The 15,004-nt window shown below is 41.0% G+C and overlaps 1 protein-coding gene across 2 annotated transcripts in view; it reads left to right on the top strand.

The window, feature by feature from the left end:
- The first annotated feature begins 2,564 nt into the window (after positions 1-2,564).
- YAF2 (YY1 associated factor 2) overlaps positions 2,565-15,004 on the top strand; it is a 32,122-nt gene continuing 19,682 nt past the window's right edge. Inside the window, exons 1-2 of one of the 2 annotated variants that reach the window (XM_068997644.1) lie at positions 2,565-2,885; positions 3,025-3,150. In XM_068997644.1, the coding sequence (XP_068853745.1) occupies positions 2,860-2,885; positions 3,025-3,150 (152 nt within the window). In that variant the 5' untranslated portion in view covers positions 2,565-2,859. The remainder of the gene's footprint in view (positions 2,886-3,024; positions 3,151-15,004) is intronic. The other variant, XM_068997636.1, reaches the window with a different exon arrangement.

Below are 15,004 nucleotides of genomic sequence, written 5' to 3'. Positions count from 1 at the left end.
GAAATGACATGGGATGGCTTGATGCTTTCAGTGGTCTTCTCTTGTACTCCTGTTTGAGGACAGAACAAGGGTGCAAGGAAAATAGTCTTTTTTTCCTTTTCAACATTATTCAAGAATAAGACCCACCCTTGCACAAACCCAGAAAGATTACTATTCTGTTAGGGATAACATCTATGGCTGCGAGTTGCATTTCCTCTTGATTAGAAATGGTTCTCTCCTGTGGGATATGCCCAGCCCTTGCCCTGGAGGGATCTCTGCTGAGACAAGAGATTTTGCAATCACCCAGCAGGACTCCCTGGAAAGGCAACCACTTCTGGGTCATGGTGAGGAAAGGTGGACCCACAATCCTTTGAGAGACACTATGCAGATCTTTCTGTAACCCATTGGTCTGTCCCAGACCCTCTGTAACCCATTGGTCCCCTGCTGATCCCCTGTATCCCTATAAAAGGAAGCCCCCTGGCTCTGTGGGAGAGAGAGTTCGTCCCTGGATTTCTCCTTCGCTGGAGGGAACCAACAATAAAGCTACGTCTGTGTGGAACCAGCCACACGGGCCTTCTCATCTCTCTCTGGTCTGGCTTGGCCTGGAGGTTGCCCTGCAGAGCTGAGCTGAAATCATGAGCTGATAATCACTAAAGAGCTGACAGTCTCTGCAAGGGCCCTCCTGCCAGCAGCTGAGAGGAAGACACCGGGCCTTGGGAAGGCGATTCCTTTTGGGACCATCTCCCCGGACCGGCCACCTCTTCCTGGGTCAGAGCCACTGACCCCACCAGCTGTAATATTCTCCAAGAAGGGATTACAACGTATCTCAGCATTTTGTAAACATCAGTGGAAGTTCTTTTTCTCACAATCAGTATGGAGAAAGGGAGGCTGTGACGGAGGAAAGGTCAAGAGCAAGCGGTTATTTCAAAATAATTGCTTTCCAAAAGTGGGGAAATAATGTTTATTTACACAGTAGAAAGAGTGTGCTGTGGAAAAGGGCACAAGGAAACAGGTTTCTCCACTGCTTCCCATCAAGAGATTTCTACATAAGGTCAGGTTCAAGCATAGGTGAGACATCTCATATAATTCTGTAATTTTAAACATCCAATTCTGGACTACTGGTGCAAAGCACTCTTTATAGTCAATGGAAAGAGATAGCCCCCATAAGTCAGAAAATTGTATTCCTGTCCTAGCATGAGATCAATCACCTTCAGCATGAGCTTGTTTCTCCTGCTGAGACCTGGGTCTGGGCTCCTAGTTCATGTAGATGTCTAACTAAATGCAAATGAACCCAGGCCAGCTGTCTGCGTGTGGCATGCCTCACCCTCAGATGTGCAATCCATACATGTTATTCATAATTTACAGAAGACTGCATGAGAAGCATAAAGAGAAAAGAAAGAAATTGCAATAGAGAAAGAAAGGAAAATGTCAGGCAAATACAGAAGGAGAACCATAAGGTGAGGGAAATTGCAATACTGGAAGCAGAATGTGAATGCAGAAGGAATTTAGGATAAATGGCCAGCCACAAGTAAATCCCACACAGGTTTCCAATTGCTGACACACAGCATTCCTAGAGAGACACAGAAAACTGCAAGTCTTATAAAAATGTTAGTTATTTTGCATAAATGTTACATCCCAATTAAGGGGTCTTTAATTGCTTCCCTAAGATGTCAAGTACTTTACCTACATTTTCCCTCTCTTCATCATATCCCAGCATTTCTAGCTGAAATTTGTCTTGACAACTTTGCCTTCAGAATCAGAAAGTTTCTCCATTGTCCACTTGCTTAATTTTTAAACACCTCTATGTCCTCACACACTTCAGTGAAACTCCCCTTGGGCATATTTTGGTCCCAAAATTCCATCATTTCTTGATAAAGACAATGCATCAGCAATAGCTTTGGCCACTGAGATGCTGACCAGTATAATTTCAGTGTCTGCTTGCATTCTGCTGTCTACCTGTGTCTAACTGCTGTCTTTGTTATGTACTTAGGACATGTGCTCTTTGTTCTGTTTGCACAGCATCCTGCAAAATGGCATCCTAGTCTGTGACTGGGTTCGGGTGCACTCTGATAGTAGACGTGGTAAACACCCGTGTCCTGTCTGAGGTTGCTATGATGCATGTGAACCACACTGTACTTGCAAGGTTTTAAGTGCAAAAGTACCACCCTGTGCACAGGTACAAGGTAACACCATTCTCTCCTGGTTTTGTATTGGTACCCACGGTGTTCTCCCTTGGCCTCAGGCCAACGGGATGCTTTAGACCAAGACTTCTAAGCAGAACTTCGTATTCAGCTTATTCCCGTTTGTTTCTTACTGTAAACCACGGCATGGAGCAATTTCCGTGGGGAGAAGCACAAAACAATCTGGATGCTAGAGAGAGCAACCCTGGGCGATAGCAGAGGGGCGGCTCTAAGGCAAGAGCCGTGCAGGCCGGCTGCAGTCACTCGTACTCCCGGTCTGCCCGTTCTGCCCAGCACCGCCTCCCGCCTCCCCGCTGGGGCCGCCCCCGGCGCCGGCGCCGCCCCCGCTCCGCCCGCCGCCCCCAGCAGCCCCCGCGTTGCCCCGGCCCCGCCGCCGCCGCCGCTCGCAGCGCCCGAGCTGCCGGCGGAGGGAAGGTGCCGCCGTGCGCGGCCCGCCGGGCGCCGCGGCCTGCGGGCGCCGCTGGTTGGCGGCGGGGGGACACGTGAGCGGGAGGCGGCGGCAGCGGCGGCGGCGGCAGCAGCAGCAGCAGCGGGAGTTTCCCCGACAGCTGGAGGTTGCGGCGGCGGCTCCTCCTCCCCGGGTCCCCGCTAGAGCGCAGAGACCCCCCGCGCTCCTCCTTATTGACAAACGCACAAAGGGCCGCGCCGGGGCCGGGCCGGGGACGCGTCTGGAGCCGGCATGGGAGACAAGAAGAGCCCGACCAGGTAGGGGCAGCGGCGGCGCTTTCTCGTTCCCCCGGGCCCTCCGGGAGCGCGGGGCCGGCGGCGATGGCGGCGGGGGCGCCCCGGGGGCGGCGGGGGCGTCGCGGCCGGTGCTGCCCCTGGCGCGCGTGTGTCTCCGCAGGCCGAAGCGGCAGCCGAAACCCTCCTCGGACGAGGGGTACTGGGACTGCAGCGTCTGCACCTTCCGCAACAGCGCCGAGGCCTTCAAGTGCTTGATGTGCGACGTGAGGAAGGGCACCTCCACACGGTGGGTCGCTGGCGGAGGGGGAGCGGGGGCGGCGGGGGAGCGGCTGTGCGGCCGTGACAGGAATTGGGGCCGGGGGAGCCGCGGTGCATCCCCAGCGTGTGAGGGAGGGCGGCCGTGACAGGAATCGGGTCTCGTTTATCAGGGGCGGGGGCGGGAACACACAGCCTCCCTCGGCCCGGGGCTCCTCGGTGAACCTGACCCAGCGGTGCGCCGGCGTGTGTAGAAACAGAAATAATAAATACCAGGAAGGGCATAATTGCCTGCACAGCCTAACCCTGGAGAGACTGTGCCCCTCTCACGAAGAAGAACTATCCTCTGGGGTGTGCCTGCTAAGACGCTCACCCTTTAAATATTTTTTTTTTAATTTAAAATTATTTTTTATGTGAATTTAACTTTGCCTCATACATAACCCCTTTATTTGATTATTATTAGTGGTATTAGTATTATTTTAATTCGTTTTTCATCGCAGAGCATCACCGTGTAGGTTTCCGGGGGCTACAGGGGGTGGATTATAACCCTTCAGTGTTTAGGGAGGAATTGTTAGCTGAATTGCGCTGTATGGAATTGCCTCCCGGTGTAACCGTGACTGCCCAAGAGAACCTTTTCTCTGTACACCAGTCACAAAGCTTGCGGTGGATTAACTGGTTCCTGTGCCTGCCAGTGGCCTGAACATGTGTGCTTGGGGAATGGAGGCTTTTTACAAACGGACTTGAGCGCACTTGTAGCCGTGCATGTTAACGGAAGGGAACGGTGCTCAAGAATCCTTTCTTACGTTACCGTACCTATGGGTTAATCCCATCCGCAAGAGAAGTTTAAATGGCAATCAAATTGCAATCCTATCAAAAGCCGCAATTACATTGTAGACATTGGTCAAAGCAGTGCTGAGTATGACTTGCAACAAATGTTACATGTTTGAAATTGTAAGTGGAAGGTTAGGTCCAATTGCTTGACAAAAATGATTACTCTCTATTTCTGGAGTTGGTTTCTCTGACTTCTGAAAAAACAGAATGAATATTGTAAGGACTTCTCATAACTTTAGTTGTGAATATTAGTTGAATGTTTTGGTTTTTTTTTTTTTTTAACAAAGGAAATCAGTAAGGTAAATGTGCCAAGAGGGAATTGCATCTGTCACATATATTGCGGTTTCCAGTTATAACAATGACGTTATGTTTATATCACAGAGAGATGTGTACAGATTGGCAGCGTTCAGCAAAATAAGACTGCTGAATTAATGCAAAGTCTTTAAAAACAGCATGAAAAAAAGCCTCTTTAACATCCAGTCAGTTTGATAAGAAAACTCAGTTTAAAATTATGTTTTGTTGCATTGGAAACTCAGCTGGATAAAAGCATTGAAACTGACAAACAAACAAAAAATGGAGCTCCTGAGAAACAGACATTTTCATTGCCTTCTAGTTTCCCTACTTGAATAGTTCATCTTTTAAATAATTTTGCAACAAAGTGTCTTTTTTTTTCCTTTGATTTCCACTTTCTCCCCAGCAGTGACCTGGCATGTGAACTGTGGTTGATTTTTGTTTTTCTACTTAAACTCTGTAACAATGTGTACCTGAGTACGTTTATGGGACTCTTTTTCCCATAAGGTTTAGATGGGTTGCATCTTCATATGTTTGCTAAGTCCAGGTTTTACACATGGCATGAGGTAGATAAAAGTTGAGGTTTTAGGCCAGGCAGCTTTTGTCTCCAATTCTGATATATGATTTGAGCTAGTAAGTAGACCTTTGTGTCCATGGAGAGAATCATTAGGGTGCCAAAGAAACACAAAAGGCCAGCTGGGTGGATTTTTTGATTTTTTTTTTTTTTTTTTTTAATTTTTCCCAAGGATCTGGAGTCCAAGTGACCAAATTATTACCTTGTTAAAGCATTTGTTGGTGTTGCCTATAGGACAAAATGGTTTTCATCAACATGGGGCAGGATAACAGTACTACCATGTTTTGATGGCACTGAGAAGGCATTATTTATTTATTTTAGTCTTCCATTTTGAAATTTGATGTTAGATTAAGTTGATGCATCAGCATGGTTGTTGCTGTGCAATGGTTCTTACTTAAAAATTTCAACTCTTTTTTTTTACTGATTGGCACTTGGTCTATAAGACGCTGTAAAATGCAACTTTTTTTTTTTAATTCAGAGAAATCTCTTTCTTTGTGTTGAAATGTGTAATACCTGATTCTGAATGTTAAACTTCACTAAATGTGACCAGATTTGCACATGGAAAACCAGGCAATCTTATTGAAATTAAGTGGGTTTGAAGGCCACTGGAAATTAGGTATGAAGTTGATTAAAACATTTGATTATGCACATTTACCTTTATAGAAATATTTTCAGGAATGGGCAGGGTTTGTGGGAGTTTTGACTGTTGAGTAATTTCTTCTCTCTGAAAGAATTACCTTTTGTACCAGAGGCTAGATGTGGATTATGTTCTCTAGTAACTGACAGAATTTTAAAGATTATTTTTAAGTGCAAATAATTTTTACAATTTCTTTATTACATTTTATTTCTAGACTGAATTTTCAAAGCAGATTGGATCATGGAGTTAAATTAACTTTTTGTCCATGGCAGTATTGCATTGAATGGTTAAACTGGGCTGTGCTTGGAGGGGGATGTCCCAAGGGAAGTCCTGGATGCAGCAGGAAGTGGTGTAACTGATTCCCAAGCTGGCACTCTTTGGTTTAGTGCTAAAGCAGTGCCCCAGCATGGTGCCAGTTAAATGTGCCGCAGGTCAGCTGTAAAACTAAGATCCTATCTGCCAGATGGAGATCCCTCTACCTTTTACTCTACAATTGTTGCCAGACATTAATTTGGTAATGTCACTGAGGATCTAAACTCTCCCTGTAGACATGGCTTTAGTATTTACTTTCTAACATAAATTGTTCTGTTTTGTTGCTTGGGTACTGAGAAATTACTATGTTCCTCTTGATAGGAGACTGCACTGAGTATAGCAATTTTCTACATGTGACCTTTAAAGCATTTTGAAATCTTTCTAGATGAAAGATGTTATATAAATATAAGGAACATAGGACTGTAATAATTATTCCTTTCTTGAACAAATCTCCTGCTGAAGTTCATTAGAAGCACAACTAAGGAATACTGAATAGAACCCTCATGTACTGTGTTATGGAGGGAACTGGTAGCAACCTCTATATTTAGGTTGCCTAGTAGTTTACATTATAAAGAAATTGTATGACCTTTTTGAGAAACTTTGTTGTTTGCAAAAGCTATTGCAGATTGGCAAGAGGAAAAGTCCTTAGGCTAAGTAAGTGGTCTGATTTCCCTGCCCCATGAAATTGTTTAACTTTTGCTGAGACTAAATGACTTGAAAATCATCATTCCCCTTCTGTCACTCATGTTGTACAGAGAAGTCTCTGCTAGAACACTGAAAAAGCCCAGACTGGAATTGTGGAAAAGCAACAGAGGCAATGACGGTATGCTGGAAACACGGAAGGGAATTATATGGCTCCTGGAGAAGTTATAATGGGGTTGCTGAATTTGGTTTGACTCTCACAATTACTGCTTTGTCAAAAGAAAGTTGCCTCCATTGGCAAGCTACCATTTCTTTTCTTTCTTTCCTTCTGTTCTTCATGGCACTCTCTGAATCAGGAGTGTTCTAATACTGGTTGACCTTCAAGAATTGGGCTGGATCCTTGGACAGACCTTATTGCAGCATGTATTTGCTCCCAGTTTGTCTGTCCTTCAATAGATGTTTGGATTTTGCTTTCCTTGCCAGCTCACACCATTAGTCACTGTAATTCAGATGTGTTGTGAAGCTGAAGATTAAGAATTTGTGTTGCTGGGAAGAAGTACACAAAAGGATTGGCATTGCCTCTGAAGGAATGCATGTTTCCTACTCTCTGCTGCCTTCTAGGAGGCTGCATTACTGCCCTGTTGTCATCTCTCTGCTTCAACTTCCTCAGAAGTGTTATTAATGCTCTTGTTATTCAGTTAGCAGTAGCATCCAGATTTATAATTACCTGTCCCTTTGCTTTCCTTCGTGTGGTTTTTATGCACGTGGTCTGGTCTCTAGTTGCAAGGTCCTATTCTTTTTTCCGTGCTATGACAAACCACTTCTCCTTTCAGTGTGAATGATGAGCATGCAGGGCAGTATAGCGAGAGCTACAGGAGGAACTGCAAATACTGGCTTTTAAACTTTGAAGTACTTGGAATGACATCCTACTGTGTAAACAAAGGAAAAAAAGGTGCAGGGACATGCAATCAATTTCCCCTTTTCAGACTTGATAACATTCTGTGATTTTTAGATTAGGAAAAAGGGCGGAATTCCAAAGGATATTTTCACTAATAGTGTTCCTTTAGCTAGTAATAGGGGAAGATTTGTCGTACAGAAGTGTATTTTATGATTGTTAGGGTTTTACTTTATTTTTTAGAACTACTTTCATTACTTGCTTTTAAATTCAGCAAAAACATAATCTTGCCTGTGAATCTGAGTTTTATGGGTTTTTTTGGTTTGGTTTTTTTTTTTTTCCTTAGGTTTAGGGTGGTTTTTTTTAAGGGATTCCTATTTGATACACGTTGAGTAAGCTCTTATATCCAATATAATTTGTAAAATAGCCCCTGAAATTTGTAGCCAGAACGAGAAAGTCATGTTAAGTCAGGATGAATTTTTGTGGATTTGGGATCTATGCCTCTTAACGTCCTTTACTGCTGAAGTAGAGATAATATATAACCAGCCAAATGGGGGCATGGCGTCCATGTTCTATGATCATCGATCTTCATCACTGAATTGTTCCTGTTCTCACAGGCTAAGGTATGAAAAGCCAAATTTAAATCCCACCAGACAGAAGAGTGTGAGATATAAGGAACTGGGATAGAATCTTAGTACATTTCCTTGGTGTTTGATCTGTGCTCCTTGATTGTGCCTGAGAGTTTGGCCATCTAATATATGCATGTATTTTATAGTCGTATCTGGTGATCCCCTAAATATGAGGTCTCTACTTGGAACTGTCATGAGTTTGTTTTATGCTTCGAGACGCATAAATAAAATGTTTAATTTTTTAACTTGGATATCAAGGTCATTTTTCTTCAGAAAACATGTGCAATGTGTTTAGTCATGTACCATCTGGATGTTTATAAGCACAAATCAGTTACATTTAATCAAATCTGGTATTTGTATTTCTGTTGAAATGCAGTACTGCTGAGGACAGAGAGCTGGTACTTCTCTTGTATATCTGGTTTAACATGTCTGTTTCACAACAGCTTGTTAAGGGCTCTTCTGCCTTCCAGAATGCAGCCTCTGTGTGTGCACATGCGCGTGTGTGTCAGGGGAAAGGTTGGGAAGGAGAAAAAGAGGAAGAACTGCCTGTCATGCTGATTTTACAGATACATGACTGAATCAAGCTCAACAGACTAAAGAGCTGTTCATTACTTGTGGTAGTTTAGAGAAGGAAATATTTGCAAGAATGAAGTGAGTAGAAGAGTCATATAGAGCTTGGTGAAATATGGGTTATGTATTACAAGTTTTATGGTTTAGTGTTAATATTAAATTATGAAGAGGAGCAAGAATAAATAGTTCTCTTTTGCTCTGTAGATAGCCATTGAGTAATCCAGTCATTCTGGACTTCCAGTCTTATTTTTAAAAAGAGTTTTTAAAAGTAACCTTTGAAACTGTTTAGGAATTTATTTAGGAATTGTTTTCCCTGAAAAATATAGTGTAACTTAAGAATTCTGCACACATCAATTTCAATGATGTTATATAACAATGAATGAATTTTTATTGATTGGGTGGCTCTGTTAGATGCTCCTCCTGGGTGTAGCTTCTATGGGCAATAGAGAATGCAACGGGCAGCCAATCAAAAGAAAATCAAGTCTGTATTTTAGAAAGGAGTAGGGGGAGGGTTGTTGACTTTTTTTTTTTTAAGGTTAAGTCTCATGTTAAATCTTCGTAGTTTTGAACCTGACAGGTATTTTAATTTGTTACTCTAAGAAGCTCCTAAAAAAATATAATCTACTACTAATATAATCTACACCGCTACAGTCTGGTGTCCTTTTTTTATCTTGCTGTTACTTCAACAGGGCTTTTGTTCATGCAATTGTGGGGCCTGCTGTGCTTTGTGCTGTCTTTTTTGGAACGGATAATTTTCGTTTTGAGTCACCTTCACTCAGGATTGTCTTGTCAGATAGTTCTCACCACCTCTCAGCTTGATTCTTGTTCTATTCTTTATATCTTTGTCCAAAGTATAATTAAAAATATCAAATAGTATGCATGTAAAACCCCACTATAAATGCTACCCCATAGATACATGTAAATATATCTACAGCTGGTTGGTGAGAACTATTAAACAAGCAAACCCAAATTTTGAACTTTGTTCTGCACAACTTTGTCCTCATCATAGTTTAACTTAAGTGGGAGAATATATTTTTGACAGTGTTGCAAGTCAAGATTGGCAACATGTATTTCTTTTCTCCTAGTTAGTAGGACTACTACTCCATTAAAGAAAGAAACTAGACTGTCAAGCCAATTGGCTTTAGCCTTTAATGCTCCCTTTAATTCTTAAATAATTTCATTCTAGTATCTTTCTGAAATTTGGGTTAGGTTGAGTTTTCATTTGCCCATCTTGTGATTTCTCTTTTTTTTTTTTCCTTTTTTTTTTTCTTCTGCAGTACTTGATGACTTCTTTCACCTTTCCTGTAGTTTTCTAAAGATTTTTTTTCTGAGGGCGAATTTCATTAGAGGCTGTTGACTGCCATAAATAACATTCAGTGGTCTGTTTCTTATTCTAACTTGAACTCATACTCCCTTGTTTAATTTGGTTCTATGGAATGAAACTTCTGTGTGGGTACTGAAGCAAAGAAGACTATGCCATCCAGTATTTGCTTTCTTTCCATGATTAAGTACTTTCCTTTGGGGCATAAGTAGTGTGTGTTTTGATATCTGTAGCTTTGCTTGCTGCTTTTTTTTTTTTTTTTTTTGGTGGAAACGTCATCTTTGTGTTTAGTGCCGCCAGTGGTATTCTTATCCTGTGTCTTTTCTAGGGAAAATTGTCTGTCCTAAACTAAAAGCTATTGGGATTTGAATAAAGACGTCAAATAAGATGAAGTATGTTAAAAGAGAAGATTAGCTGGTAAAAAGGAAGCTCTTGTATCACCTGTAAAGTGATGAGAAGTTGCATTTTCTGCCCCTAACTTTTTATACCAATTTTTCCTTGATTGTTGTGACAGCCCACTATGCCTATTACTGTTTAAAACTTGATAGAAATGCCTGTGCTTTTCATCTTGAAAGTCAGGTTAGGACAGTATGCTTTGGAAAACATTTCCTCGGAGTATCAAATGATGTCTTCTTGGCTCATACAGTCAGCTACGAGATACTTTTGAAGTAGACTAGTTAGAACAAAATACTAAGTGTTCAGTTTTTATACTTTTATGCAGTAGCTTATCCTGGTTTAAGTAGGACAAGAGAGATCCTGGGGATTGTCTGTTCTCTGGAGTGCATTCCACTGGTATGTGGTACGCTGATGTAGAGCAGGCTTGAACTTGGAGAGTTCAGCTGCAGAATGTTGTTAGGAGGCTTTTGGCTGGCAAACTTTCCATCAGAAGTCAGACTGAAGACTAGAAGATATGACCTTGACGTCTGCTACAAGTTTTTTCTTGTTTTCTTAGGAGTTGAGGGGTGGGGAGGAAACAAGCAATTGAAAGTTTTCCCATTCTAACTTACTGAAGATTTGGAACCTGTCTTTAAACTTTTCCATGATGCTTGAATATACTTTCTCTGTACCATACAGCTCATATGACAGTGCCTAGTAGAAAAACAGAAGTGTGAAAGAGTAGGGGTTTGAAAATTCATTATGGAAATAGAGTTCCCAGCTTTAAAAGCTGAAAAAAGTTGGTTTGGCACATGCTGTGAAAGGAAAGTTGTTTGTTATGACTATCATTGAAATCTGTGATTAGGGTCGTGCACTAGTAGTTCTGTGATTGAATAAGAAGGATAAAAGAGAAGGTGAGGACTCATTCTGTGGTATCTTTTTAGATTAATATACATCTTAATGAGAAATATTATGGAGACTTGATTTTTTAGGGAAAGAGTGTAGCCTTTTCCCCTACTCAAGGTGGACATCTTTATGGTGGGGCTGGCTCTGAATGGAAGAAATTTCTAGGTTGCTTCAACCTTCTGGGAAGATATCTGCAGTGCAGAATGAAAAAGATAGGACAGAAGCAAGCTCCTTCTGGTTTGATCACAAAAATAGCTGTACCAAGTATCGACCCTGCTCAGTGCAACAGTGACTGTGCTGCTGCATTGGTGTGAACCTCATATTTTGCATGTTTTTCTGCATAGGTGCAAGAGGTTTCACAGTTTCTGCAGGAAAGGGGCAGAGGAGCAGCATGGTGGATCCAATCTTTTGTGAGATTGGCAGCTGGAAGAGGTCACTTCCCCATGAATCCCAAGGATCTAGGGGTTTAGGAGACTGTAACCACTCCTTTTTCTGTAAACTCCCAAATACTGCCTCCTCAGAGGATGCTGTTAGAGGAAATTGAGCTTCCTGACTCCTGCTCATATATAGCAAGGTGTCATCTAGGAAACATCAACTAGTTGATACCCATATGTTTCTCAAGCACGTTATTTTTAGTATAGCTGTCACTCTGAGCATTGGTGCACCACAGCCTGTGGCACATGGGGAAGAATTCTAACAACAGTATGCAAGAGGTTGGAGCCTTTAAACTGGTTGTTGGAGAAGTAACGTCTGATGGCTGCTTTAAAAACTATCCATGAAGATGAACTTTGTCTTTCTAAAGGTCCTGGTACAGATATTACTTAGAGCAGGCTGTTGTGCACTGTACCAGTTGTCTTCAGGAGACTTGCTGGCCTCATCTGCTAAATGTCATCTGGAAAATAGGGCATTCCCTTTAAGGGAATGATTAAATAGGGACACTGCCTCAAGGGGTAGTTTTCTGCACATTTTCACAGTGACCGATAAAAGCATATGGGTCTTGTGAGTCTATTCTAATTGAATCAGCTTTTATTGAAAGACAGAATTGCTAGAAATGCACTGAATGGATGAATTCCAAGTAAATTATTCACACTGTAAAACAGCTAGGGATATGAAAGCACAAATCAGAGTTGTCTGAAAGTTAGAATTCAAATATACATAGGATGTGTAGAAATTGCATTGCTACTCTGCTATATGCAGATGGATCTATATCATGTTTTCTCATACAGACCACTAGCTCCATTGTTTGCACTGTCATAATTATTCAGTCGCATTATTTGCAGAGGCAGTGAAGTGGACTGTTAATACTCTAGGATATGACAGAAGTAATGATAATGAGAAAAAATAATTTTGAATAGCAAATTGTAGAAGATGCATTTAATCATGAACTGCTTCAATGTAGAAATAAAGACTAGTTTCTCACAAGATGGCTTTGTGTGGTGATTAGTGAGGGCATATTCATGTGACACAGCAAGCTAAATGTAGTTTAATCTGATAGTTTTTATTCTATGAATAGCTTAATAGAGTACTGATGACTGAGGGAGAGTGAGCTCATCTGTGTCAGAACCAAAGACTGCTTCTCCTGGTAGTGATTCGATTTAATTTAATTGATAGCAACTTGTACTTGCGTTACAAGAACTGGTAGTAGGAAATACTTTTTACTTTTCATAGTAGGACTTAAGCTGCTAAAAATCAGGAGTGGCATCATTGCATGAGCTGCTTGCTTCTGTGTAGAACAGTTTACAAGATCTAGCTGGCCACAGCATTTGCAATACTACTTACTATACACAGTGTCCCTGATGATTTCCTGTTCACTTTAAGTAATACCACTGATGTGCCTATACAGATTTTTTTTGTTTGTTTGTTGGGAGGTAAGTTGTGGCCTACTGGCACTTGATCTCAAAAACCAGCAATAGTAATGGAACATGTTTGTGCTAGGTTTATAGAGAAGTTGCAAAAGCAACTTCCCTTGTTCTGGAATATTGTTTGGCAGAACCTAAAAGGTCTTCTTGTACAAGGTGCTGCAGAAAGAGATTGTGGAGTAGATATGATAGTCAATAAAAAGATAAATATAATTTTAGAAAGCAAATTTTGCTTATGTATCAAATCTGGAAGAAAATATTATTAGTTGAAAAATTGCGTGATAGAAGAAAATAAAATCTGAAAACGTTGTAGCTACTAGTCTGCAAATATATGGAAGGATATATTAAAAGCTGTTGTGCATTTTGTGTGTACAAATGCTTAACAATTCTTTAATTATTTGGGAATTAGTGTTTTACATTTGACAAAAACTGCCTTCCACTATTGAAGTTTAAAAAATATTTCATGCTTTAAATGTTTACTGTCAGACTAACACTTGAAAATTTTGTTGTCTTGAAGCACAAAAAAAGATCAGTAGAAAAGATAGGGAATTTTCTGCTTGGTTTCTGTGCAGCCAGATTGTATATACTTACACCTTAATGGTACAGTTTTAAGCATAAACTGGAATGAATGGCCCAATATGTAACAGTTACACTTTTATCTTCTCACTTGGGAGTTTAATAAGACTCTGCCACTCTGTATGTGTCAAATTGGTTGTTGATTGTCAGCATTATTACATTAGGACAGCTACTCCAGTGATTTAATGCATGTGGGCACGTCTTGCTTCTAGTTATTTCATTCTGTATTATAAAGAACTCAAGTAAAAATTACATGACTTCTAGGAAATTCTTTTGCATTTTAAGGCATGATATGATTATGATGTGAAATTAAATTTGGTCCTGTTTTTTTTATTTAACACTGTCAATACCATTTCAGTGTCTATACAAATGTAGGCCTCAAATGAAATTTTCCATGATTTCCTAGTCTTGAAAAGAAGACCAGTCTTTTTGAAGTTAAGCTCTTTGGAGGCAGAGGTTAGCTCAAAGCGAGGAAGACTCAGGTAGCTGTGTATGTGCTTAAGTTTTAGGGGAATGCTTAAGTGAAGTTGCTTACATTTTTTGTTGTTAAAACCAGTTACATTGGGAGGGAAACGAGACTCTGGAAGTGGCATTGATACAAAAATCACTAGTGTCTTTGTTACCTGTTTTGCAGGAAGACCTCTGAAAAAGAGAGAAAACATGCCTGAGGAAATTACCTGCTATTTATATAGTAACTTGTTATCAGTATATGGGGGTGGGAGAAGGGAAGTAACCTTCAAAAAAACCTGGCCAATGGGTGGGAGGAAAGTTTAGTCACTTCTTAGTAGCGTCTACTTCAAGGTAATGTGTTACTTGTTGCAGAAACTGAATTTGAACTATCTTTCCCTCCCCCCCCCATTCTGACATTTAGAGCCATTTAGACATTCTGCCATCTAGATCTACATCATCGATCCATCATGGAAAGTCGCATTCCAAAGTTGCTGGTTGCAACCTGTTCTGTGATCTGCTGAGTGAAAGGCTGTCTAAGCTCTACTACAAAGTTAGAGTTAGATCATTGCATAATTAATGTCTTTTTGAAAATGCACAGGAAGCTTGTCATACTCTAATATTGCTGCAATACTTAACTATAGCTGTGCCTTGTAGAAGTTACTGAAGTAAATGCTGTAAGAATTGCTCCAAACATTCATATCTATGTGAAGGTGCTTTCCTAATATGTGTTACAGGAGTATTCATTCCTTAAAAAATCTTCTACTTAAAACCACTTCTTCACATCTTTCAATTTGTTTAGAAAGCTGCTTACCTTAAAATCATGCCTGTTTCTGTTTGTGTCCCTGTATATACCTGCCTGCTTTCAAGATTAGGAATAACCTTTTATTTTTTAATTAATTGCTCTAGTTACTGTGTCAAGGTATATTTGAGAACGTGGACCTTAGTATTTAGAGAAATGAGAACATGTAGTGGAGGAGATTTGACTAGAGACTAGCTAGAATATGATGACAAAGTAGA

This window comes from Aphelocoma coerulescens, chromosome 1A (assembly GCF_041296385.1).
Source record: "Aphelocoma coerulescens isolate FSJ_1873_10779 chromosome 1A, UR_Acoe_1.0, whole genome shotgun sequence".
NCBI classification, from domain to species: domain Eukaryota; kingdom Metazoa; phylum Chordata; class Aves; order Passeriformes; family Corvidae; genus Aphelocoma; species Aphelocoma coerulescens.
This window is presented reverse-complemented; position numbering and strand designations above follow the sequence as displayed.